This window comes from Ambystoma mexicanum, chromosome 6p, assembly GCF_040938575.1.
Source record: "Ambystoma mexicanum isolate Mex_15411 chromosome 6p, UKY_AmexF1_1, whole genome shotgun sequence".
In the NCBI taxonomy this organism is placed as follows: domain Eukaryota; kingdom Metazoa; phylum Chordata; class Amphibia; order Caudata; family Ambystomatidae; genus Ambystoma; species Ambystoma mexicanum.
The window spans coordinates 40780697-40805694 of NC_090935.1; the positions used below are offsets into that span (position 1 = coordinate 40780697).

Sequence of the window (24998 nt, forward strand, 5' to 3'; positions counted from 1 at the left end):
TTTCCCTATTCACCAAATCAAATGCTAAGGACATCCCAATACTGGCAACATGGAGATGCATGCCATTTGTGGTTCTAGCTGTTTGGATTAAAACATTTATAATAAAGCCATTCAGTGAGGTCTTTAGACCTTTTCTAAATCCTCTTTCATATTTAACCAGCCGCTTAAAAACAATTTCCCAATCTTCCAGTTGAAACGTTTTACTGTCTGCGTCTCACTTCTTTTACTTGCCATAATATTAAATTGTATTGAAAAACAACCAATACAATTTTAAGAGGCAACCGAACATAAGAACCAACGAAACACAAATACACAATTCAGTTGGCCAAACAGGAGTTACAAGCGTGTGCCTCATTCTAGACATCAGTCATTATGTCGTACATACCAACTGGTGCCCTTTGGTGTAAAGATGATGGTACAGAAAACCACTTGACATCACCACTGCAAGTATAAGATGTGATACTGAGCAGTAATCCTTCTACTCACCAGTGAAGCTGTAGGGGTAGACCATGATCCTGCGCTCCGATGAGTGGTGGATCACCACTGCAAGTATAAGATGTGATACTGAGCAGTAATCCTTCTACTCACCAGTGAAGCTCTAGGGGTAGACCATGATCCTGCGCTCCGATGAGTGGTGGATCACCACTGCAAGTATAAGATGTGATACTGAGCAGTAATCCTTCTACTCACCAGTGAAGCTGTAGGGCTAGACCATGATCCTGCGCTCCGATGAGTGGTGGATCACCACTGCAAGTATAAGATGTGATACTGAGCAGTAATCCTTCTACTCACCAGTGAAGCTGTAGGGGTAGACCATGATCCTGCGCTCCGATGGGTGGTGGATCACCACTGCAAGTATAAGATGTGATACTGAGCAGTAATCCTTCTACTCACCAGTGAAGCTCTAGGGGTAGACCATGATCCTGCGCTCCGATGAGTGGTGGATCACCACTGCAAGTATAAGATGTGATACTGAGCAGTAATCCTTCTACTCACCAGTGAAGCTGTAGGGCTAGACCATGATCCTGCGCTCCGATGAGTGGTGAATCACCACTGCAAGTATAAGATGTGATACTGAGCAGTAATCCTTCTACTCACCAGTGAAGCTGTAGGGGTAGACCATGATCCTGCGCTCCGATGAGTGGTGGATCACCACTGAAAGTATAAGATGTGATACTGAGCAGTAATCCTTCTACTCACCAGTGAAGCTCTAGGGGTAGAGCATGATCCTGCGCTCCGATGAGTGGTGGATCACCACTGCAAGTATAAGATGTGATACTGAGCAGTAATCCTTCTACTCACCAGTGAAGCTCTAGGGGTAGACCATGATCCTGCGCTCCGATGAGTGGTGGATCACCACTGCAAGTATAAGATGTGATACTGAGCAGTAATCCTTCTACTCACCAGTGAAGCTGTAGGGCTAGACCATGATCCTGCGCTCCGATGAGTGGTGAATCACCACTGCAAGTATAAGATGTGATACTGAGCAGTAATCCTTCTACTCACCAGTGAAGCTGTAGGGGTAGACCATGATCCTGCGCTCCGATGAGTGGTGGATCACCACTGAAAGTATAAGATGTGATACTGAGCAGTAATCCTTCTACTCACCAGTGAAGCTCTAGGGGTAGAGCATGATCCTGCGCTCCGATGAGTGGTGGATCACCACTGCAAGTATAAGATGTGATACTGAGCAGTAATCCTTCTACTCACCAGTAAAGCTGTAGGGGTAGACCATGATCCTGCGCCCCGATGAGTGGTGGATCACCACTGCAAGTATAAGATGTGATACTGAGCAGTAATCCTTCTACTCACCAGTGAAGCTCTAGGGGTAGACCATGATCCTGCGCTCCGATGAGTGGTGGATCACCACTGCAAGTATAAGATGTGATACTGAGCAGTAATCCTTCTACTCACCAGTGAAGCTCTAGGGGTAGACCATGATCCTGCGCTCCGATGAGTGGTGGATCACCACTGCAAGTATAAGATGTGATACTGAGCAGTAATCCTTCTACTCACCAGTGAAGCTCTAGGGGTAGAGCATGATCCTGCGCTCCGATGAGTGGTGGATCACCACTGCAAGTATAAGATGTGATACTGAGCAGCAATCCTTCTACTCACCACGGAAGCTCTAGGGGTAGACCATGATCCTGCGCTCCGATGAGTGGTGGATCACCACTGCAAGTATAAGATGTGATACTGAGCAGTAATCCTTCTACTCACCAGTGAAGCTCTAGGGGTAGAGCATGATCCTGCGCTCCGATGAGTGGTGGATCACCACTGCAAGTATAAGATGTGATACTGAGCTGTAATCCTTCTACTCACCACGGAAGCTCTAGGGGTAGACCATGATCCTGCGCTCCGATGAGTGGTGGATCACCACTGCAAGTATAAGATGTGATACTGAGCAGTAATCCTTCTACTCACCAGTGAAGCTGTAGGGGTAGAGCATGATCCTGCGCTCCGATGAGTGGTGGATCACCACTGCAAGTATAAGATGTGATACTGAGCAGTAATCCTTCTACTCACCAGTGAAGCTCTAGGGGTAGAGCATGATCCTGCGCTCCGATGAGTGGTGGATCACCACTGCAAGTATAAGATGTGATACTGAGCAGTAATCCTTCTACTCACCAGTGAAGCTGTAGGGGTAGACCATGATCCTGCGCTCCGATGAGTGGTGGATCACCACTGCAAGTATAAGATGTGATACTGAGCAGTAATCCTTCTACTCACCAGTGAAGCTCTAGGGGTAGTGCATGATCCTGCGCTCTGATGAGTGGTGGATCACCACTGCAAGTATAAGATGTGATACCGAGCAGTAATCCTTCTACTCACCAGTGAAGCTGCAGGGGTAGACCATGATCGTGCGCCCCGATGAGTGGTGGATCACCACTGCAAGTATAAGATGTGATACTGAGCAGTAATCCTTCTACTCACCAGTGAAGCTCTAGGGGTAGACCATGATCCTGCGCTCCGATGAGTGGTGGATCACCACTGCAAGTATAAGATGTGTTACTGAGCAGTAATCCTTCTACTCACCAGTGAAGCTGTAGGGGTAGACCATGATCCTGCGCTCTGATGAGTGGTGGATCACCACTGCAAGTATAAGATGGGATACTGAGCAGTAATCCTTCTACTCACCAGTGAAGCTCTAGGGGTAGACCATGATCGTGAGCCCCGATGAGTGGTGGATCACCAATGCAAGTATAAGATGTGATACTGAGCAGTAATCCTTCTACTCACCAGTGAAGCTCTAGGGGTAGACCATGATCCTGCGCTCCGATGAGTGGTGGATCACCACTGCAAGTATAAGATGTGATACTGAGCAGTAATCCTTCTACTCACCAGTGAAGCTGTAGGGGTAGAGCATGATCCTGCGCTCCGATGAGTGGTGGATCACCACTGCAAGTATAAGATGTGATACCGAGCAGTAATCCTTCTACTCACCAGTGAAGCTGCAGGGGTAGACCATGATCGTGCGCCCCGATGAGTGGTGGATCACCACTGCAAGTATAAGATGTGATACTGAGCTGTAATCCTTCTACTCACCAGTGAAGCTGTAGGGGTAGACCATGATCGTGCGCTCTGATGAGTGGTGGATCACCACTGCAAGTATAAGATGTGATACTGAGCAGTAATCCTTCTACTCACCAGTGAAGCTCTAGGGGTAGAGCATGATCCTGCGCTCCGATGAGTGGTGGATCACCACTGCAAGTAAAAGATGTGATACTGAGCTGTAATCCTTCTACTCACCAGTGAAGCTGTAGGGGTAGACCATGATCGTGCGCCCCGATGAGTGGTGGATCACCACTGCAAGTATAAGATGTGATACTGAGCAGTAATCCTTCTACTCACCAGTGAAGCTCTAGGGGTAGACCATGATCCTGCGCTCTGATGAGTGGTGGATCACCACTGCAAGTATAAGATGTGATACTGAGCAGTAATCCTTCTACTCACCAGTGAAGCTCTAGGGGTAGAGCATGATCCTGCGCTCCGATGAGTGGTGGATCACCACTGCAAGTATAAGATGTGATACTGAGCAGTAATCCTTCTACTCACCAGTGAAGCTGTAGGGGTAGAGCATGATCCTGCGCTCCGATGAGTGGTGGATCACCACTGCAAGTATAAGATGTGATACTGAGCAGTAATCCTTCTACTCACCAGTGAAGCTGTAGGGGTAGAGCATGATCCTGCGCTCCGATGAGTGGTGGATCACCACTGCAAGTATAAGATGTGATACTGAGCAGTAATCCTTCTACTCACCAGTGAAGCTCTAGGGGTAGACCATGATCCTGCGCTCCGATGAGTGGTGGATCACCACTGCAAGTATAAGATGTGATACTGAGCAGCAATCCTTCTACTCACCAGTGAAGCTGTAGGGGTAGACCATGATCCTGCGCTCCGATGAGTGGTGGATCACCACTGCAAGTATAAGATGTGATACTGAGCAGTAATCCTTCTACTCACCAGTGAAGCTCTAGGGGTAGAGCATGATCCTGCGCTCCGATGAGTGGTGGATCACCACTGCAAGTATAAGATGTGATACTGAGCAGTAATCCTTCTACTCACCAGTGAAGCTCTAGGGGTAGACCATGATCCTGCGCTCCGATGAGTGGTGGATCACCACTGCAAGTATAAGATGTGATACTGAGCAGTAATCCTTCTACTCACCAGTGAAGCTGTAGGGGTAGACCATGATCCTGCGCTCTGATGAGTGGTGGATCACCACTGCAAGTATAAGATGTGATACTGAGCAGTAATCCTTCTACTCACCAGTGAAGCTGTAGGGGTAGAGCATGATCCTGCGCTCCGATGAGTGGTGGATCACCACTGCAAGCATAAAATGTGATACACTGCAAGTATAAGATGTGATACTGAGCAGTAATCCCTCTACTCACCAGTGAAGCTCTAGGGGTAGACCATGATCGTGCGCCCCGATGAGTGGTGGATCACCACTGCAAGTATAAGATGTGATACTGAGCAGCAATCCTTCTACTCACCAGTGAAGCTCTAGGGGTAGACCATGATCGTGCGCCCCGATGAGTGGTGGATCACCACTGCAAGTATAAGATGTGATACTGAGCAGTAATCCTTCTACTCACCACGGAAGCTGTAGGGGTAGACCATGATCCTGCGCTCCGATGAGTGGTGGATCACCACTGCAAGTATAAGATGTGATACTGAGCAGTAATCCTTCTACTCACCAGTGAAGCTGTAGGGGTAGACCATGATCCTGCGCTCCGATGAGTGGTGGATCACCACTGCAAGTATAAGATGTGATACTGAGCAGTAATCCTTCTACTCACCAGTGAAGCTGTAGGGGTAGACCATGATCCTGCGCTCTGATGAGTGGTGGATCACCACTGCAAGTATAAGATGTGATACTGAGCAGTAATCCTTCTACTCACCAGTGAAGCTCTAGGGGTAGACCATGATCGTGCGCCCCGATGAGTGGTGGATCACCACTGCAAGTATAAGATGTGATACTGAGCAGTAATCCTTCTACTCACCAGTGAAGCTCTAGGGGTAGACCATGATCCTGCGCTCCGATGAGTGGTGGATCACCACTGCAAGTATAAAATGTGATACTGAGCAGTAATCCTTCTACTCACCAGTGAAGCTCTAGGGGTAGACCATGATCCTGCGCTCCGATGAGTGGTGGATCACCACTGCAAGTATAAGATGTGATACTGAGCAACAATCCTTCTACTCACCAGTGAAGCTGTAGGGGTAGACCATGATCCTGCGCTCCGATGAGTGGTGGATCACCACTGCAAGTATAAGATGTGATACTGAGCAGTAATCCTTCTACTCACCAGTGAAGCTCTAGGGGTAGACCATGATCCTGCGCTCTGATGAGTGGTGGATCACCACTGCAAGTATAAGATGTGATACTGAGCAGTAATCCTTCTACTCACCAGTGAAGCTGTAGGGGTAGACCATGATCCTGCGCTCTGATGAGTGGTGGATCACCACTGCAAGTATAAGATGTGATACTGAGCAGTAATCCCTCTACTCACCAGTGAAGCTCTAGGGGTAGACCATGATCGTGCGCCCCGATGAGTGGTGGATCACCACTGCAAGTATAAGATGTGATACTGAGCAGTAATCCTTCTACTCACCAGTGAAGCTCTAGGGGTAGACCATGATCCTGCGCTCCGATGAGTGGTGGATCACCACTGCAAGTATAAGATGTGATACTGAGCAGTAATCCTTCTACTCACCAGTGAAGCTCTAGGGGTAGTGCATGATCCTGCGCTCCGATGAGTGGTGGATCACCACTGCAAGTATAAGATGTGATACTGAGCAGTAATCCCTCTACTCACCAGTGAAGCTCTAGGGGTAGACCATGATCGTGCGCCCCGATGAGTGGTGGATCACCACTGCAAGTATAAGATGTGATACTGAGCAGCAATCCTTCTACTCACCAGTGAAGCTCTAGGGGTAGAGCATGATCCTGCGCTCCGATGAGTGGTGGATCACCACTGCAAGTATAAGATGTGATACTGAGCAGTAATCCTTCTACTCACCAGTGAAGCTCTAGGGGTAGACCATGATCGTGCGCCCCGATGAGTGGTGGATCACCACTGCAAGTATAAGATGTGATACTGAGCAGTAATCCTTCTACTCACCAGTGAAGCTCTAGGGGTAGACCATGATCCTGCGCTCTGATGAGTGGTGGATCACCACTGCAAGTATAAGATGTGATACTGAGCAGTAATCCTTCTACTCACCAGTGAAGCTCTAGGGGTAGAGCATGATCCTGCGCTCCGATGAGTGGTGGATCACCACTGCAAGTATAAGATGTGATACTGAGCAGCAATCCTTCTACTCACCAGTGAAGCTGTAGGGGTAGACCATGATCCTGCGCTCCGATGAGTGGTGGATCACCACTGCAAGTATAAGATGTGATACTGAGCAGTAATCCTTCTACTCACCAGTGAAGCTGTAGGGGTAGACCATGATCCTGCGCTCCGATGAGTGGTGGACTGTATGTGGACCCTGTTGGAAGGTCACGTCTGTCCATACGTGGCCAGAGGAGGCTGCACTGGTGCTGTTCCATTGTGCCAGTACTGACAAGAGGGTGTTATCCAGTTCAATATCAGACCTGTAATTGTGGTGAGCCACAATCACCATGCGGTTACTTAAGTGACAGGGGCCCTGGAGAAAGTGATACGAGGAAAATTGCTTAGTGGGCATGATGGTGAACACGAAGGGGGCAAAGAGTGGCAATGAGCTCTGTAGGCTCCCGCTGCAGTGGAACAAGATCATCAGGTCTCTGTTGCCCGTAATGTAGAGGGGGTTGGCGTCCATGTACAGCGTTAATGCCTCTCCTTCGTTGAGGGAATGGTGCACCGCTGATGAGGATCCATTAAATACCTGCACTCTGGTGTGTCCGGACCCAGTAATGTAGATCACGTCTCCGTCACTCCGGTTGGAGAGCGGGGGGACAATGAAGGAGTTACCCCATTGGAACACGGGGGGCAGCTGTTCATATACGAAGCCATAGGAGAAGTTTGGATATTCCTGGGCACACTGGTGGCCAGACAGCACTGCAACTGGATTCAGGGCAATAACTGTGGATCCTGTAAGACTACTGTTGCTTTGCAGCTGGAGGCTTTGAAGTGGAGAAAGGTGCACAGTGAGTGTCTGGCCTCCGGCGTACTCCACGCCATCAAATAAGGCATAACTCTTGATGGTGATACTCACAGTGTTGCGGTAGTACAAATTGACTATGGCAAATTCATGGAGCAGTGGTAGATTGCTGCTAGGGGTAATGATATGGTATTCTGTATGAAGGAAGTCATTTGGGTAGACGACTGAGGTATCTTGGTCCATGGCGGTGGAGCTACTGGAGAGGACTGTGATTGGCTGATTCGATGTTATTATGACTGTGCTGTTGGAGGACCTACAGGTCCCAGAGAGCATCGCAGAGCTGGGGATTTGGACTCTGGCATCTTCTCCAACCTGGAGGCGGACATATACGTGGAACGTTGTCCCTATCACTGACACTGAGACCGTGGTGCAGCAGGCCAGCGCATGCAGGAAGAGCTCTAACCGTCTCTCTGTATTCTCCCAGGATTCCATGAAGACTGTGACAAACATTATTCCAGCAAATGGGTAAGAGAGCACCTCCGTACAGTCTGTAAGAAGCAACAAGAGGGTGTTAATATGGGAGATGACATTTAGACATGGGTGGACAGTTAAAATCACCATTGCAGTTTAATAAAAAAACAAGTAGGCAGAATTGCACTCATAAAAAGTGGCAATAGACAAACACAGCCAGGCCCATCTACTCTGCCTTTTTCTGCCCAGATATGAGTGGTCAGACTATTCGCATCTAAACTATTGCATTGCGAAAAACAATGATCGGGCCGCTAGTCTGCTCCCATCTCTGTGCATAAGGATAAGAATGTAATATGTCCCCTCAATGATCTGCTTCAAGGCTACTGATGCTTGGTGCTGCCCTCTGCACTCTGCAGGTGACTTGAAATAAGAATGTAATATGTCCCCTCAATGATCTGCTTCAAGGCTGCTGATGCTTGGTGCTGCCCTCTGCACTCTGCAGGTGACTTGAAATAAGAATGTAATATGTCCCCTCAATGATCTGCTTTAAGGCTACTGATGCTTGGTGCTGCCCTCTGCACTCCGTAGGTGACTTGCAATAAGAATGTAATATGTCCCCTCAATGATCTGCTTCAAGGATCCTGATGCTTGGTGCTGCCCTCTGCACTCCATATGTGACTTGCAATGAGAATGTAATATGTCCCCCTCAATGATCTGCTTTAAGGCTACTGATGCTTGGTGCTGCCCTCTGCACTCCGCAGGTGACTTGAAATAAGAATGTAATATTTCCCCTCAATGATCTTCTTCAAGGCTCCTGAGGTTTAGTGCTGCCATCTGCACTCCACATGTGACTTGCAATAAGAATGTAATATGTCCCCCTGAATTATCTCGTTCAAGGCTACTGACGCTTGGTGCTGCACTCTGCACTCCACATGTGACTTGCAATAAGAATGTAATATGTCCTCTCAATGATCTGCTTCAAGGCTACTGATGCTTGGTGCTGCCCTCTGCACTCCGCATATGACTTGCAATAAGAATGTAATATGTCCCCTCAATGATCTGCTTCAAGGCTATTGATGCTTGGTGCTGCCCTCTGCACTCCACCTGTGACTTGCAATAGGAATGTAATATGTCCCCTCAATGATCTGCTTCAAGGATCCTGATGCTTGGTGCTGCCCTCTGCACTCCGTAGGTGACTTGCAATAGGAATGTAATATGTCCCCCTCAATGATCTGCTTTAAGGCTACTGATGCTTGGTGCCGCCCTCTGCACTCCGTAGGTGACTTGCAATAGGAATGTAATATGTCCCCTTCAATGATCTTCTTCAAGGCTCCTGAGGTTTAGTGCTGCCATCTGCACTCCACATGTGACTTGCAATAAGAATGTAAAATGTCCCCTCAATGATCTGGTTAAAGGCTATTGATGCTTGGTGCTGCCCTGTGCACTCCACATGTGACTTGCAATAAGAATGTAATATGTCCCCCTGAATGATCTGCTTCAAGGCTGCTGATGCTTGGTGCTGCCCTATGCACTCCACATGTGACTTGCAATAAGAATGTAATATGTCCCCCTAAATGATCTGCTTCAAAGCTACTGACGCTTGGGGCTGCCCTCTGCACTCCACATGTGACTTGCAATAAGAATGTAATATGTCCCCCTGAATGATCTGCTTCAAAGCTATTGACGCTTGGTGCTGCCCTCTGCACTCCACATGTGACTTGCAATAAGAATGTAATATGTCCCCTCAATGATCTGCTTCAAGGCTACTGATGCTTGGTGCTGCCCTCTGCACTCCACATGTGACTTGCAATAAGAATGTAATATGTCCCCTCAATGATCTGCTTCAAGGATCCTGATGCTTGGTGCTGCCCTCTGCACTCCGCATGTGACTTGCAATAAGAATGTAATATGTCCCCCTGAATGATCTGCTTCAAGGCTATTGATGCTTGGTGCTGCCCTCTTCACTCTGCATTTATCTTGCAATAAGAATGTAATATGTCCCCTCAATGATCTGCTTCAAGGCTATTGATGCTTGGTGCTGCCCTCTGCACTCCGCATGTGACTTGCAATAAGAATGTAATATGTCCCCTCAATGATCTGCTTCAAGGCTGCTGATGCTTGGTGCTGCCCTCTGCACTCCTCATGTGACTTGCAATAAGAATGTAATATGTCCCCTCAATGATCTGCTTCAAGGCTATTGATGCTTGGTGCTGCCCTCTGAACTCCACATGCGACTTGCAATAAGAATGTAATATGTCCCCCTGAATGGGACTAATATGTCCCCTCAATGATCTGCTTCAAGGCTGCTGATGCTTGGTGCTGCCTCTGCACTCCGCATATGACTTGCAATAAGAATGTAATATGTCCCCTCAATGATCTGCTTCAAGGCTGCTGATGCTTGGTGCTGCCCTCTGCACTCCGCATATGACTTGCAATAAGAATGTAATATGTCCCCCTGAATGATCTGCTTCAAGGCTATTGATGCTTGGTGCTGCCCTCTGCACTCCGCATGTGACTTGCAATAAGAATGTAATATGTCCCCTCAATGATCTGCTTCAAGGCTGCTGATGCTTGGTGCTGCCCTTTGCACTCCACATGTGACTTGCAATAAGAATGTAATATGTCCCCTCAATGATCTGCTTCAAGGCTGCTGATGCTTGGTGCTGCCCTCTGCACTCCACATGTGACTTGCAATAAGAATGTAATATGTCCCCTCAATGATCTGCTTCAAGGCTGCTGATGCTTGGTGCTGCCCTCTGCACTCCGCATGTGACTTGCAATAAGAATGTAATATGTCCCCTCAATGATCTGCTTCAAGGCTACTGATGCTTGGTGCTGCCCTTTGCACTCCGCATGTGATTTGCAATGAGAATGTTATATGTCCCCTCAATGATCTGCTTCAAGGCTGCTGATGCTTGGTGCTGCCCTCTGCACTCCACATGTGACTTGCAATAAGAATGTAATATATCCCCTCAATGATCTGCTTCAAGGCTGCTGATGCTTGGTGCTGCCCTCTGCACTCCGCATGTGACTTGCAATGAGAATGTAATATGTCCCCTCAATGATCTGCTTCAAGGATCCTGATGCTTGGTGCTGCCCTCTGCACTCCACATGTGACTTGCAATAAGAATGTAATATGTCCCCTCAATGATCTGCTTCAAGGCTACTGACGCTTGGCGCTGCCCTCTGCACTCCACATGTGACTTGCAATAAGAATGTAATATGTCCCCCTGAATTATCTGCTTCAAGGCTGCTGATGCTTGGTGCTGCCCTCTGCACTCCGCATATGACTTGCAATAAGAATGTAATATGTCCCCTCAATGATCTGCTTCAAGGCTGCTGATGCTTGGTGCTGCCCTCTGCACTCTGCAGGAGACGTGCATCTCAACAGGCTTTCAGATGGAAGCCTTGAATCAGAACACCCCAGTATCAAAATGAAACATCCGAATGGATAAATAACCGATTACCCTCATCCCTCCTACCTTAACTATCATCCTTATTCCACCCAACATCTATATTGCAGTAAAATGACCCAAAATTCGAAATAAATTGGTTTAAAAAATCGGTAATTTCTCCATTCGTTATTTTAATTTCGATAATTTCTGCGGCTCCCTTCATAATGACTCGTGAAGCAGATGGTTGAGGAGGACATATTTACATTCTTTACACCCAAGAGACTGGCATTCCCTGATAATCAGATGCACAGACATGGGGGCATCCTTTGATGAGGTGAAGAAGGGGCAGGACTTGCCCTGATGATGGCCCACACGGCTCCCAAATGCATTGGCAGCAGCTTCTCCTCTTTCGAGAAGAAGACTAATGAAGGATGCAACACATCGCTGCACTGTGATTTTATATGTGTATATTGTATCGACCTATACATAAGTGATGTATAAGAGGCCGTAGTTTACATTGCACAGTAAGGGTCGCCGGATCCGGCGTATTATTATGGTATTTAGTGAGCACGGACCTAGCTTTGAGAAGCAACAGAGCGCTTTACAGAGGTATACACCAATATAGATACATAACGGAGCAATTTACAGAGGTGTACAACAATGCAGATGCATAACGGAGCACTTTAGAGTGGCAACAGCAGAACAGATATACAGTGGGGATAGGATACAGAGGGAGACAGAGGAGGGGTACAGCTGTACCGGGTGGTGGGGAGGAGAGAGGCGGGCGATGTCTAGCGACTCAGGTTGCAGAAGGGGTGACATGATAGCCTAGGTGTTCAGGAGGAGAGACTCCTTGAAGTGGAGGGTCTTGAGTTATTTTCTGAATTGTAGGAGCGTGGGCGTGAGTCGGATGCCAACGGGGAGAGGGTTCCATAGTCCTGGGCCATAGACATAGAAGGCTTGTTTTCTGGTCCTTCCCTATTTGCATCAGTGGATTTCAAGTCTGCATGTGTCCTGGCTTCTGGTGTTGCGCTGTCCAGCAATGCAGAGTTTCTTCGCGAGGTAGCTGGGTGATTTGAGGGCAACTGCCTTATAGATGATGCAGCAAGACTTGGAAGGTGATTTTTGCGTGCAGTGGGAGCTAGTGAAGATCAATGAGGGCCGGGGTGATGTGGTCGTATCTGCGTAACCCTTGATGAGGTGTGCGGCTGCATGTAGTAAACTTCCCTGGGACGCATGGGAGGATGACGGGAGGCCTTCGAGGAGTGCATTGCCCTCATCCAGGTGGGATAAGACCAGTGCTTGAACGATGGATCTGAAGCTGTCCGGAGGGAGGAAGGGCTTGACTTTTCGCAGGAGGGAACGTGATACCAAGCTGTCTGAGTTTTCTTAGCTATGTGTGTAGATACATTGGAAACACTAGTTAAGTTTCATTCCCTACTGAGGGTTAATTGGTTCTCTGGAGGACGCTAGATATTTAATGTACAGCCCATTTAGTAGAAATGTGGGTGGCCATTCCCATCTAGTGTGCACTTTTACACATAGTCACAGATGGCCAGCCTGATCTAATATCCCCATTCACCTACAGAACAGATAAGGATGATTAGTTATGCCTAATAGAAATCTGGCCAATGACATCAAGCCTGCCTATTTTACTGCAGCTAAGAATGGTCAGTTCCAAATAGTCAGAATATCTCTCTGCAAGTAAGGATTCCTGAGCCCCTCCACTCTCTTCAAGAGATCTGTTTTGACCAAGTGTACATGGATAAGGATTTCCAGCTTATTTGACACTCCATTTCCATCCAGATAAGGATGGGCATTGTGGATAAGGATTTCTAGGCTCATAATCTGCATGTGTGCTTGCAAAGGGGGGTAGTTGGGCCAATCTAGAATGTCCCAGTAGAAAAGGGTGACTAGCTCCATGTTATCTAACCATTTCCACACAGCTACCAATGGTCAGCCTCTACGCTACGCCGCAACCGTCGCGTGTAATCTGGTCAGTTATAAATAGCCCACCCAAGCGCCAATTTCAATGCAAAAAGGGGCGGCCATCTGAATTGTCGCATTTCCACGCAGATAAGCACCTTATCGGTGCTGCCATTTTCTGACATATAAGGATGAGCAACCACATTTGTACTTTCCATTTTGCTGCAGATAAGCATGGCCAACCACATTGATACTTCTCATTTTCCTGCAGATAATCACGGCCAACTACATTGATACTTCCCATTTTCCTGCAGATAAGCATGGCCAATCACAGTGATACTTCCCATTTCTCTACAGATAAGCATGGCCAACCACATTGATACTTCCCATTTTTCTGCAGATAAGCATGGCCAACCACATTGATACTTCCCATTTTTCTGCAGATAAGCATGGCCAGCCACATTGATACTTCTCATTTCTCTGCAGATAAGCATGGCCAACAACATTGATACTTCCCATTTTTCTGCAGATAAGCATGGCCAGCCACATTGATACTTCTCATTTCTCTGCAGATAAGCATGGCCAGCCACATTGATACTTCTCATTTCTCTGCAGATAAGCATGGCCAACCACATTGATACTTCCCATTTTCCTGCAGATAAGCATGGCCAACCACATTTATACTTCCCATTTTTCTGCAGATAAGCATGGCCAACCACATTGATACTTCCCATTTTTCTGCAGATAAGCATGGCCAGCCACATTGATACTTCTCATTTCTCTGCAGATAAGCATGGCCAACCACATTGATACTTCCCATTTTTCTGCAGATAAGCATGGCCAGCCACATTGATACTTCTCATTTCTCTGCAGATAAGCATGGCCAACCACATTTATACTTCCCATTTTTCTGCAGATAAGCATGGCCAACCACATTTATACTTCCCATTTTTCTGCAGATAAGCATGGCCAACCACATTGATACTTCTCATTTTCCTGCAGATAAGCATGGCCAACCACATTGATACTTCTCATTTTCCTGCAGATAAGCATGGCCAACCAGATTGATACTTCCCATTTCTCTGCAGATAAGCAAGGCCAACCAGATTGATACTTCCCCTTTTTCTGCAGATAAGCATGGCCAACCACATTGATACTTCCCATTTTTCTGCAGATAAGCATGGCCAGCCACATTGATACTTCTCATTTCTCTGCAGATAAGCATGGCCAACCACAGTGATACTTCTCATTTTCCTGCAGATAAGCATGGCCAACCAGATTGATACTTCTCATTTCTCTGCAGATAAACATGGCCAACCACATTGATACTTCCCATTTCTCTGCAGATAAGCATGGCCAACCACATTGATACTTCCCATTTCTCTGCAGATAAGCAAGGCCAACCACATTGATACTTCTCATTTTCCTGCAGATAATCACGGCCAACTACATTGATACTTCCCATTTTCCTGCAGATAAGCATGGCCAACCACAGTGATACTTCCCATTTTTCTGCAGATAAGCATGGCCAACCACATTGATACTTCTCATTTTCCTGCAGATAAGCATGGCCAACCACATTGATACTTCCCATTTTCCTGCAGATAAGCATGGCCAACCACATTGATACTTCCCATTTTCCTGCAGATAAGCATGGCCAACCACATTGATACTTCCCATTTTCCTGCAGATAAGCATGGCCAACCACAGTGATATTTCCCATTTCTCTGCAGATAAGCATGGCCAACCACATTGATACTTCCCATTTCTCTGCAGATAAACATGGCCAACCACGTTGATGATAGACCCTCCTGGCAACCCCAATTAGATAAAACAGAAGCCCCAGGTCGCCAACATGCATGCGCTGTGCAGTGTGTTGCTAGGACCCAGGGGGATTCTCTTATTTCTATCCTAAAAGTTTATAAGGCGAAGATTCCGGCATATCATATTATATGGTGCTGACATTGGGGGTAGCAAACTCGAAACAAGGATTATAAATTTTGAAAGCGTATGCGTTAAAACTCTTTCAAACTGTCCTAAGCACAGCCCAATTGCATGTCTGACCTTGGGTCTGGCCATGCTTGCATCGGTAGCCTTATTCTATTCGGAAAGCTGCATCTATATTGGAAATTAAGGAATGCTTCTCTTACACACTAATGCACAGTGTTTACTTTCTATGCTAAATAGGCCCCGCCTGACCTAACAGCACTGCTTTGTTCTCATTGGCAAGCGGAGCTCGTTGGTGGTACCCATGACTTACTATTGGCCCAATCGATGCCCCCTGGCTCGATTCCAGACAATAACCAAAAATGTATATATGCCTTGGACATTGAACAAACCATGACTCACGTGTCGCCCAAATCACTAAGCAACGCACACATAGCACAAGATCCAGGATACTGCAGGCCTCTGCCATACTTAATAGAGTTCCCTCACAACTGGGTTATAAATTCCTGAGAATCAAGCCCAATGCCATTGACTCGTTAGAGATATTGGGTGGGCGAAAGAGAATGAGTAGAGCGTTGGGACTACCTAGACGTTGTGGGGACGAGGTGCTGGATACCTCTAAACACCTTTTACTGGCACGCGAGACTTTGGCTGGAAATAGAAGAAAGACTTGCCTCTCAGGCGCTAGGGTCTTAGGCGAAGAGGACTCTTATTGATTCAGCTGGAAGAACCTTTACTGTGGGAATGGTGTCCTTTTCATTTTTCACTTGACTAAAATGTGCTGCTTTATTGAACTGATTGATTTGCTTCTTAGCGCATTTATTATAAGGCATTATTCTTGTTTTTACTGGATTTTAACTATTTTATACATTTGCATACCATTTTATTTTACTGTATATCTAATCGTAGTTCAATGGTGTATATATAAAAAAAACATTAACAGGCTAGTTTATACTAACAGAAATAATACATTTAAACAAATATATGTAAGGAATGCTCTACACTCGTTAGCCCCACTGTGCCTGTGCAAGTATGAAGTCCTTTCCCTGTATAGCCTTTCATGTGGAATATTTGGCCAAAACTCAGAATATGAGAAAAATAAGGATCTCCACTCAGCGCATCGCAATGCTGTTCGCGAAACTAGGGGATTAGGGGATGCAGTTAGGATGCAATCTAATGATTTTTTAATGGATTTTCAGGAAACATTTGAAGGCCATCCGTTGCAAGCAGTTCTCCGAAAGTAGCAATTAAGAAGAGAATGAGAGTCTGGGATGAGAGTGAAGATGCCCCATCTGACCAGACTAACATTGAGTAAGGATGAGAGGTTCTGGCCTGCAGCCTCCAATGAGATGAAGCCATGCGTGATGACGTTGCCCTCACAGCATGCTTGTACACGGCGCTTAAAACTCAGATGGAGCTGCACCACATGCTGGAGGTCCTTGGAAAGGGCCATGGAGTGTCCAAAAATTGTTCCTTATTGAAAGAGGATCGCAGCCGGCGCACGAGCACCCGCCTGGGCCGCAACCGACGCGATCCGCATTTTACCCAAGATGGCCGCCTGCCATGTGCGTAGGTACGCGATGAAATGAGGAGAAAATACTATCTCCGACTCGACCGGAGCAATGTCTCGTCTCCCCGTCATCGCCGCTCCTCGTCACCAGTGTTGTGTGGGCGTGTGACCCCCTGGGCCCACGCTGGCATTCACACGTGCGCAGGCATCCACACTGAAAGGACACACACGGGACGCGTGTTGCCTGCTCGGGTCCCGGCCGCAACTGCCGGCTGGGACCTTCTTTATTAATGACGCGCATGCGCGAGCCTCGTTATGGGCCGCGGTTGCACATACAGCGTAGTCACTACGCAACAGACTCCCAGGAGATGAGCTCACTTAAGTAAGATGAGATGTAAGAGTCTCTTTATTACTTAGTGTTAGACTGCACCGCAGCGCTGCAGAGGAAGCTATAGACTTTAGGTAAATATGGCCATTCCGCCCCCCCCACCTCCCCGCCATTGCCCCCAATGTGTGGGCGGGGCTAGTGAATCGGATCCAGGTCTCCATGATAACTGCCCTAGTTTCATTATTTTTAAAAACTGATTTTTTAAAAATTGGAACTTGTTTGAAATTCCTAATAGATGAATTGTGTGGGTTTTACATGTGAGCATACCAGTGTTCGTGCATTCTAATATGTGTGTCACGTGCGTGGGAAAGTGGCTTTTTAGTTCTATTTTGAAGCCGTATGAACATTATTTTAGTCTAATTTGGATGATTTATGGAAATTAGTTGAGTCATCGCCTGTGTGAATATTTTGTAGGAAATAGACTCTGCTATTTAGGGAAATGACATAGGATGTGGGGTGTGGTTTTACATAATGAGTGGTTATTTATGATTTGTGTTCTTTTGTGTCTGATACGTGTAAGGTTATGTTTGGGTTGAATTATATAGAATACATCCCAGCGGTGTCCGCTCACAGGCTAGTAAAATTGAGGTTTGATTTAAACCATATACACTAATAAAAAATGTAAAACAATTATTATATCAACCTTGCTATTTAAATATTATAAATAAAAACCACATTCAATGCAATACGATTGTGTGTGCATTGAGTTTGCCCAGTATTAAATCAGTGTTACTTTACTTCACTGCTATAACTCCCAAACCTATGTTGCTGTGAGCCCTGTGTGTTAATAGCCTTATAGTTCACTCCCAACCCTATGTTGATGTCAGCCCTATGTGTTAATTGCCTTTGAGTGTACTCCCAAACCTATCTTGCTGTGAGCCCTGTGTGTTAGTAGCCTTTCAGTGCACTCCCAAATCTATGTTGCTGTGAGCCCTATTTGCTAATGGCCTTATAGTTTACTCCCAAACCTATGTTACTGTGAATCCTATGTGTTAACAACCTTACAGTGCACTCCCAAACCTATCTTGCTGTGAGCCCTGTGTGTTAATAGCCTTATAGTACACCCCCAAACCTATGTTGCTGTGAGCCCTATGTGCTAATGGCCTTATAGGTCACTCCCAAACCTATGTTGCTGGGAGCCCTGTGTGTTAATAGCCTTATAGTGCACTCCCAACCCTATGTTGATGTCAGCCCTTTGTGTTAATAGCCTTAGAGTGCACTCTCAAACCTATCTTGCTGTGAGCCCTGTGTGTTAGTAGCCTTTCAGTGCACTCCCAAATCTATGTTGCAGTGAGCCCTGTGTGTTAATAGCCTTATAGTACACCCCCAAACCTATGTTGCTGTGAGCCCTATGTGCTAATGGCCTTATAGTTTACTCCCAAACCTATGTTGCTGTGAGCCCTGTGTGTTAATAGCCTTATAGTTCACTCCCAACCCTATGTTGATGTCAGCCCTATGTGTTAATTGCCTTTGAGTGTACTCCCAAACCTATCTTGCTGTAAGCCCTGTGTGTTAGTAGCCTTTCAGTGCACTCCCAAATCTATGTTGCAGTGAGCCCTGTGTGTTAATAGCCTTACAGTACACCCCCAAACCTATGTTGCTGTGAGCCCTATTTGCTAATGGCCTTATAGTTTACTCCCAAACCTATGTTGCTGTGAGCCCTATGTGTTAACAACCTTACAGTGCACTCCCAAATCTATCTTGCTGTGAGCCCTGTGTGTTAGTAGCCTTACAGTGCACTTCCAACCCTATGTTGCTGTGAATCCTATGTGTTAACAACCTTACAGTGCACTCTCAAACCTATCTTGCTGTGAGCCCTGTGTGTTAGTAGCCCTATAGTGCACTCCGAAACCTATGTTGATGTCAGCCCTATGTGTTAATAGCCTTAGAATGCACTCCAAAATCTATGTTGCTGTTAGCCCTGTCTGTTAATAGCTTTATAGTGCACTCCCAAACCTATGTTGCTGTGAGCCCTATGTGTTAATAGCCTTAGAGAGCACTCCCAAACCTATGTTGCTGTTAGCCCTATGTGTTAATAGCTTTATAGTGCACTCCCAAACCTATGTTGCTGGGAGCCCTGTGTGTTAATAGCCTTAGAGAGCACTCCCAAACCTATGTTGCTGGGAGCCCTGTGTGTTAATAGTCGTATAATCCTCTGCAGGGGTCTTCACCTATTGTAATAGTGATATAGTTGTCCATTTAGACCTGATATTGATAATAATACACTGCATATATGTTTTGTTTGTTACCATGTTACCCTGGTCAGACACTTAAGTAATTGAATGTAGACACACAAAGTTGTACTTAATCCAAAGAAGACTTTTTGTGAAACATATTCGATCAAAGATGAGTTGATGAACACGTGGAAGATAAAGGAACTGTGAATAATCACACAAGATGAGCCCTTTAGATTCCAGATGTGGATGGCTCCAGCGGTCTGTGGATGGCTCCAGCGGTCTGTGGATGGCTCCAGCGGTCTGTGGATGGCTCCAGCGGTCTGTGGATGGCTGTGTGCAGTGGCCTCGATGCTCTGAGAACTGATCAGATGTAAAGGAGCTGAATGTATAAGGTTCACAGGAGAAAGATTCTCCTTTTCCTCACACAGTCATATGTGTCCATGTATGTGAAACAGTTGTGTAGCAATGGCCTGTGCATATAATTCTGTATGGAACCACCTCATTCATCCTCTGTTTTGCATGCACAGTATAATTGTAGTTATTTTGATGTGGCTTTGTGGTGGAACACTCTGTTTGTGATTTGTGTTTGTGTCCTTGATTCTGTGATGCATGTCTGAGGTTGGGATATAACCACATTCTCCATCATCTTTTCTGGCCATGAACCAGTTCTTGCCGACCTCCATTTAGACAATGTTTGCTTTCTTTAGAAAGGGTTGATTGGTGGTTGTTTGAGGGTCTTTGATTCTGTGATGCAGGTCTGAGGTTGGGATATAACCACATTCTCTATCATCTTCTCTGGCCATGCACAGTTCTTGCCAGCCACCATTGAGACAATGTTTGCTTTCTTCAGGACGGGGTGATTGGTGGATATTTGAGGGTTTTGGGCACTGTGCCTGACATCAGTGGGCTGTTAACAAAGGCAGTGGTGTGGCAGATGAACTACGACTTCTGGAAAATGGTTGCCTGCTACTCTGCCCTGTCTTAGAGCCCTGAGTAGGAGCTCCTCCTCTAAGTGGAAGTTGAGGTGGGCAGACTGGGGAGGTTCAGGCCCCCATATGATAAGGGTGGGAAAGCATTGTTTCATTGTGGAGGCGGATCAGGTCTCCATATGCTTAGGATAGGAAAGCATTGTTTCATTATGGAGAAGGTTCAGGCCTCCATATGATAAGGATGGGAAAGCATTGTTTCATCATGGAGGAGGTACAGGCCTCCACATACTAAGGATGGGAAAGCATTGTTTCAATGTGGAGGAGGATTTAGGCCTCCACATGCTAAGGATTGGAAAGCATTGTTTCACTATCGAGGCAGTTCAGGCCTCCACATGCAGAGGATGGAAAATAATTTTTTCAATGTGGAGGAGGATTTAGGCCTCCACATGCTAAGGATTAGAAAGCATTGTTTCACCATGAAGGTGATTCAGGCCTCCACATGCAAAGGATGGGGAAGCATTGTTTCACTGTGGATGAGGTTCAGGCCTCCACATGCTAAGGATGGGAAAGGATTGTTTCACTATCGAGGCAGTTCAGGCCTCCACATGCAGAGGATGGGAAAGCATTGTTTCATTATGGAGGAGGTTCAGGCCTCCACATGTAGAGGATGGGAAAGCATTGTTTCACCATGAAGGTGATTCAGGCCTCCACATGCAAAGGATACAGAAGCATTGTTTCATTATGGAGGAGGTTCAGGCCTCTATAAGATTTATGTATTCATTTATGTATTTGGGTATTTGTATAGTGCACCTAACCCAAGGGTATCTGGGCACATTCTTGAAAGCAAACTGTTCCAACAGTGCAGAGTAAGTTAACAAACACAGTTACAAAAGGTGAATTGTGACAGGGAGTCAGATAATACAGAGGGTATAACACAGAGGTACATGAATAGCAACATTTTTGCATAAACCTGTCGAGCATTATACATAGGTACATTACAAGGTAGATCGGTACAGATACCGACAGTGCAGTCTGGAAATAAAAGGTAGTCTTTACGCCTTAGCAATCTTGTTGGAAGAGTCAAGTTTTCAGTTTCCTTCTGACCGTTCAGTGAGATGGTTCTGCTCTTAAGGTCAGGATCATGGAGTTCCACATTTTCGCTGCTTGGATTGGAAAGATGGAACCTCCAAATTTTAGTAGTTTAAATCTTGGTTGGTTTAAGAGATGGGCATGGGTGGACCGGGTAGGTCTTAGGCTAAGATGTTTTGCAAAATTACTAGAGTGATATTTAGGTGCTGCCTTAGAAAGGCACTTGTGTGTTAGGGAGAGTGTTTTGTACACAATCCTGTCCTGCACTGGGAGCCAATGGGAAATACGTCTGGCTGCTGATATGTGGTTATTCCTCTGTATATTGAGAGCCACTCTCAGTGCAATATTCTGTAGAACCTGGAGTTTTTTAGGTTCCGTTTGTTCGTTCCGATGTATAAGGCGTTACAATAATCGAGTCTGGAGACTATAAGGGCTCTGGCCAGGGTCATACAGCTCTCTGCTGACAGCAAGGGTTTACAAGAATTAATGAGCTTCGAAATGCAGGTCGTTGCTGAGGCAGTCACATTATCTTGTATAGTTAACGTGAGGGCTGAGTCCAGGTAAATGCCAAGCATTTTAACTTCTTTGGAGACCTTGATCTTGATGTTATCAATATTGAAGGATGTAAACTGGTCGTCTAATTTCTTTAGTTGGTTCTGAGAACCAATGAGAAGTAACTCAGTTTTGTCATCATTAAGACAAAGGCCATGGATAGCCATCCACGCCTGAATGGTTTGGTACGTTTTGTTAAGTTTTTTTTAGTCTAAATCATAAGAGCCAGTAATGGGAATGAGAGTTTGGGTGTTGTCTGCATAGTTAGTGTAGGTGACACCCAAATAGTCCAGATGGTCAAATAGTGGCTTTGTAAAGATGCTGTATAAGGTGGGTGAAACACAGGAGCCTTGTGGGACACCACAGTCAACTGAGGCAGGCTCGGCCAAGGCTGATGGTGCGAAGACACTCTTGGTCCTTTTGGAGAGGAAAGATTGGATCCATTCTGATGCTTTATTGGAAAAGTGTGCCGCCATGGCAAAATGGTTGCACAGTACTTTATGGTCAACCGGGTCAATAGCCGCAGATAGGTCTAACAGGAGAAAGAGAGCTAGGTTGCCATTATCTTTAATTTTGTCCATTTTCACTTTCAGGTCTATCAAGGCTGATTCACTCCTGTGTCCTGGTCTAAAGCCTGATTGCCGAAGTCCTAAGAGATGGTTTGATTTTAGATAGTTTTGTATTTGCAGATAAGCTGCTCCGTCTAGCATTTTTTCTAAACATGGGACGGTCGTGATAGGCCAATAGTTTGTGGGAATGTTAGTGTCCAATGTTGTTTTTTTAAGGATAGGATGGGAAGGATGATAAGGATGGGAAAGCATAGTTTCACTATGGAGGAAGTAAGCATTAGATTCAGACGGCTACTTCTATACTGGTAACTTTACAACTAAATTGATTAATCAGAAACATGTATGCAAAACATTGGCCAACGGGAGAATCCTCACTACTGTATAGAAAAGACGTGATTGATTAACTAGACAGGGCCCTTTGAATTCCTTTAATGTAAGGTGGATGCATCTGGCTTATCGAAATATTGTGATTTAAAACTGTTGCTCCCAAGACGGATGCAAAATGTATTAAGGACGTTGGATACACTTTGTAATTGCAATATGCTACAGAGGAATGTTAATGTGAAAAGCATTTTGATAGGCATTCTCTGTTCTGTAGTTCATTAGTCAGATGATTACATGGTTGTGTTCAGGTGTTGTTTTGTCTGAATGCAATAAATGCCAGCACATGCATTTGCTAGCACCGGCCACTCACCTTTGAATGTGTAAGCGTAGAGTCCGAACTTCTGGCGGGAATTCTCATAGACCACATTGCCTGACTGCCCATAGTATTGGTTGCTGTTGGAGACATCGGCCCATCGATACATTGGGTCGGGTTCAGATGTGGCCTTCCACTGGGCTGGAACTTGTAAAGAGTTATAGTTAATTGTATAGGCTGATCCGCCTGAAGTTGGAGCCACAATCACAATCCTATTAATGGAGTCGCTGAGGCGGTATGCAGTGTAGCTGGACACAAATTGCTCGGTGGGGATGATGCAGATTATAAAGGGCGTGAAATGTGGAGACTCATTGAGTAAGCTCCCCATGGAGTAGAACAGGACCAGAATGGGATGGTCCGCAGTGATGTACAAAGACGCGGGGACCATGCCGAGAGTGAGTGCCCCACCAGCCACGAGTGAGCTGTTGCTTCTCAGAGAAGGGCTGGTGTAGATCTCTATGTTGGTGGCACGAGAAGCGACGACATACACCAAGCCTTCATCTTTTTGTGCAGAGAGAGGAGGGACGATGAAGGTAGTGCCCCACTTTGACACTGGTGGGAGCTGCTCATAGACGTGGCCCTTTGAGAGGTCAGCGTATCGTTGGCCACACTGGTGGCCGGAGAGCACGGCGACCGGCTGTGCCGCCATCACCCTGGACCCGGTCAGATCCATGCTGCTCTGGAACTGGATGCTTTGGAATGGAGCAAGGGTCAGATTCAGCACACTCCCAGCTGGATAACGCTCCTGCTCATAAACCACATCCCCTTTCAGGGTGACATTCACCATGTTGGAGGTGTTGATGTTGACGATGGCAAACTCATATGATGCATCACCGGGGCGGCTGATTGGAGTGAGCATGTAGTAGTCTTGGCCAAGGTAACCCAGTGGGTAAACAATAGAGCTGTCAAAACCCAGGGAGCTGCTGCTGATTGACTGGACAGTGATACCTCTGTCTGACGTTATAAACACAGTCTGGTTGGTGCTGTTGGAGGTTCCCAACAGCATAGCTGAGCTGGGGATTTCTACGGAGGTAACTGTCCATTGATTAACCTGATGCCTGTTCTGGAAAGGTGTGTTCGGCACAGACACCCAGACGTTAGCATTGCTGCAGCACTCCACTGCACGAATTATGAGCAGGAGTTTACTCACTGCCATGGGGTTTTGCTGGCAGTCCTGCAGAAAGGCTGTGACAAACTCCCTGCCAGGATACAGGAACGAGTGTTCATCGGTGGCCACTGTAAAGACACAAGGATAGAGAGATTGCATTAAGCACTGCAGCGGAAGCTCAGAGGCAGCCATTTTACCATCAGGCGCGCAATGCAGAGACTTCGCCATTACGGGCTACGCGCGACATCACATGCTTGGGAGGGGAACGTCAGAAGGTGGTTTTTATTCAGAGCAGTTTCTACACAATATTGCACCCAGAAAGAGCAAAAGACCCACCCCTCCTTGTATTCTACTGCTTCCCCACACTACAGTCACTTGCCAAAATCATGAAATCATTGCACTTTAAGAAAGGTTTATTGACTTGTACTTAAGATGAATCAATAGACAATTTTACAATCAGGAGGTCGTGGTCATCATCACATGTTTAAGGTCAGTGGATTAAAAGCAGGGCCTTCTCATAGAATTTGCTGCTGGGTAATCTCATCTATTTTTGGTTCAGTGTCATTTTACCGTCAGGAATTCCTTTGAAGTAATTTACTTTGATGGATTTTTGCCAAAAAAATGAATCAATGTTTTTTTTAAATTTG

The 24998-nt window shown here is 46.2% G+C and overlaps 1 protein-coding gene across 1 annotated transcript; it reads right to left on the reverse strand.

Moving 5' to 3' along the window:
- Positions 1-478: 478 nt before the first annotated feature.
- LOC138510651 (uncharacterized) lies at positions 479-24579 on the reverse strand. Its single transcript, XM_069626437.1, has 17 exons — positions 23241-24579; positions 6936-8141; positions 6834-6890; positions 5712-5768; positions 5202-5258; positions 4771-4827; positions 4363-4419; positions 4159-4215; positions 3547-3603; positions 3343-3399; positions 3037-3093; positions 2629-2685; positions 2425-2481; positions 1507-1563; positions 1099-1155; positions 793-849; positions 479-543 (listed from the first exon to the last, which is right to left on the reverse strand). Exons 1-17 carry the CDS (start codon positions 24577-24579, stop codon positions 479-481), a joined length of 3408 nt encoding a protein of 1135 aa, XP_069482538.1.
- Positions 24580-24998: the final 419 nt, after the last annotated feature.

Excerpts from the sequence above, each read along its gene's own strand:
- LOC138510651 (XM_069626437.1), bottom strand. The coding sequence starts at position 24,579 with ATGGCGAAGTCTCTGCATTGCGCGCCTGATGGTAAAATGGCTGCCTCT. Across the intron at positions 4,216-4,362 it reads CTACCCCTACAGCTTCACTG|TGGTGATCCACCACTCATCG; the intron begins GTGAGTAGAAGG and ends TTATACTTGCAG. Across the intron at positions 3,094-3,342 it reads CTACCCCTACAGCTTCACTG|TGGTGATCCACCACTCATCA; the intron begins GTGAGTAGAAGG and ends TTATACTTGCAG.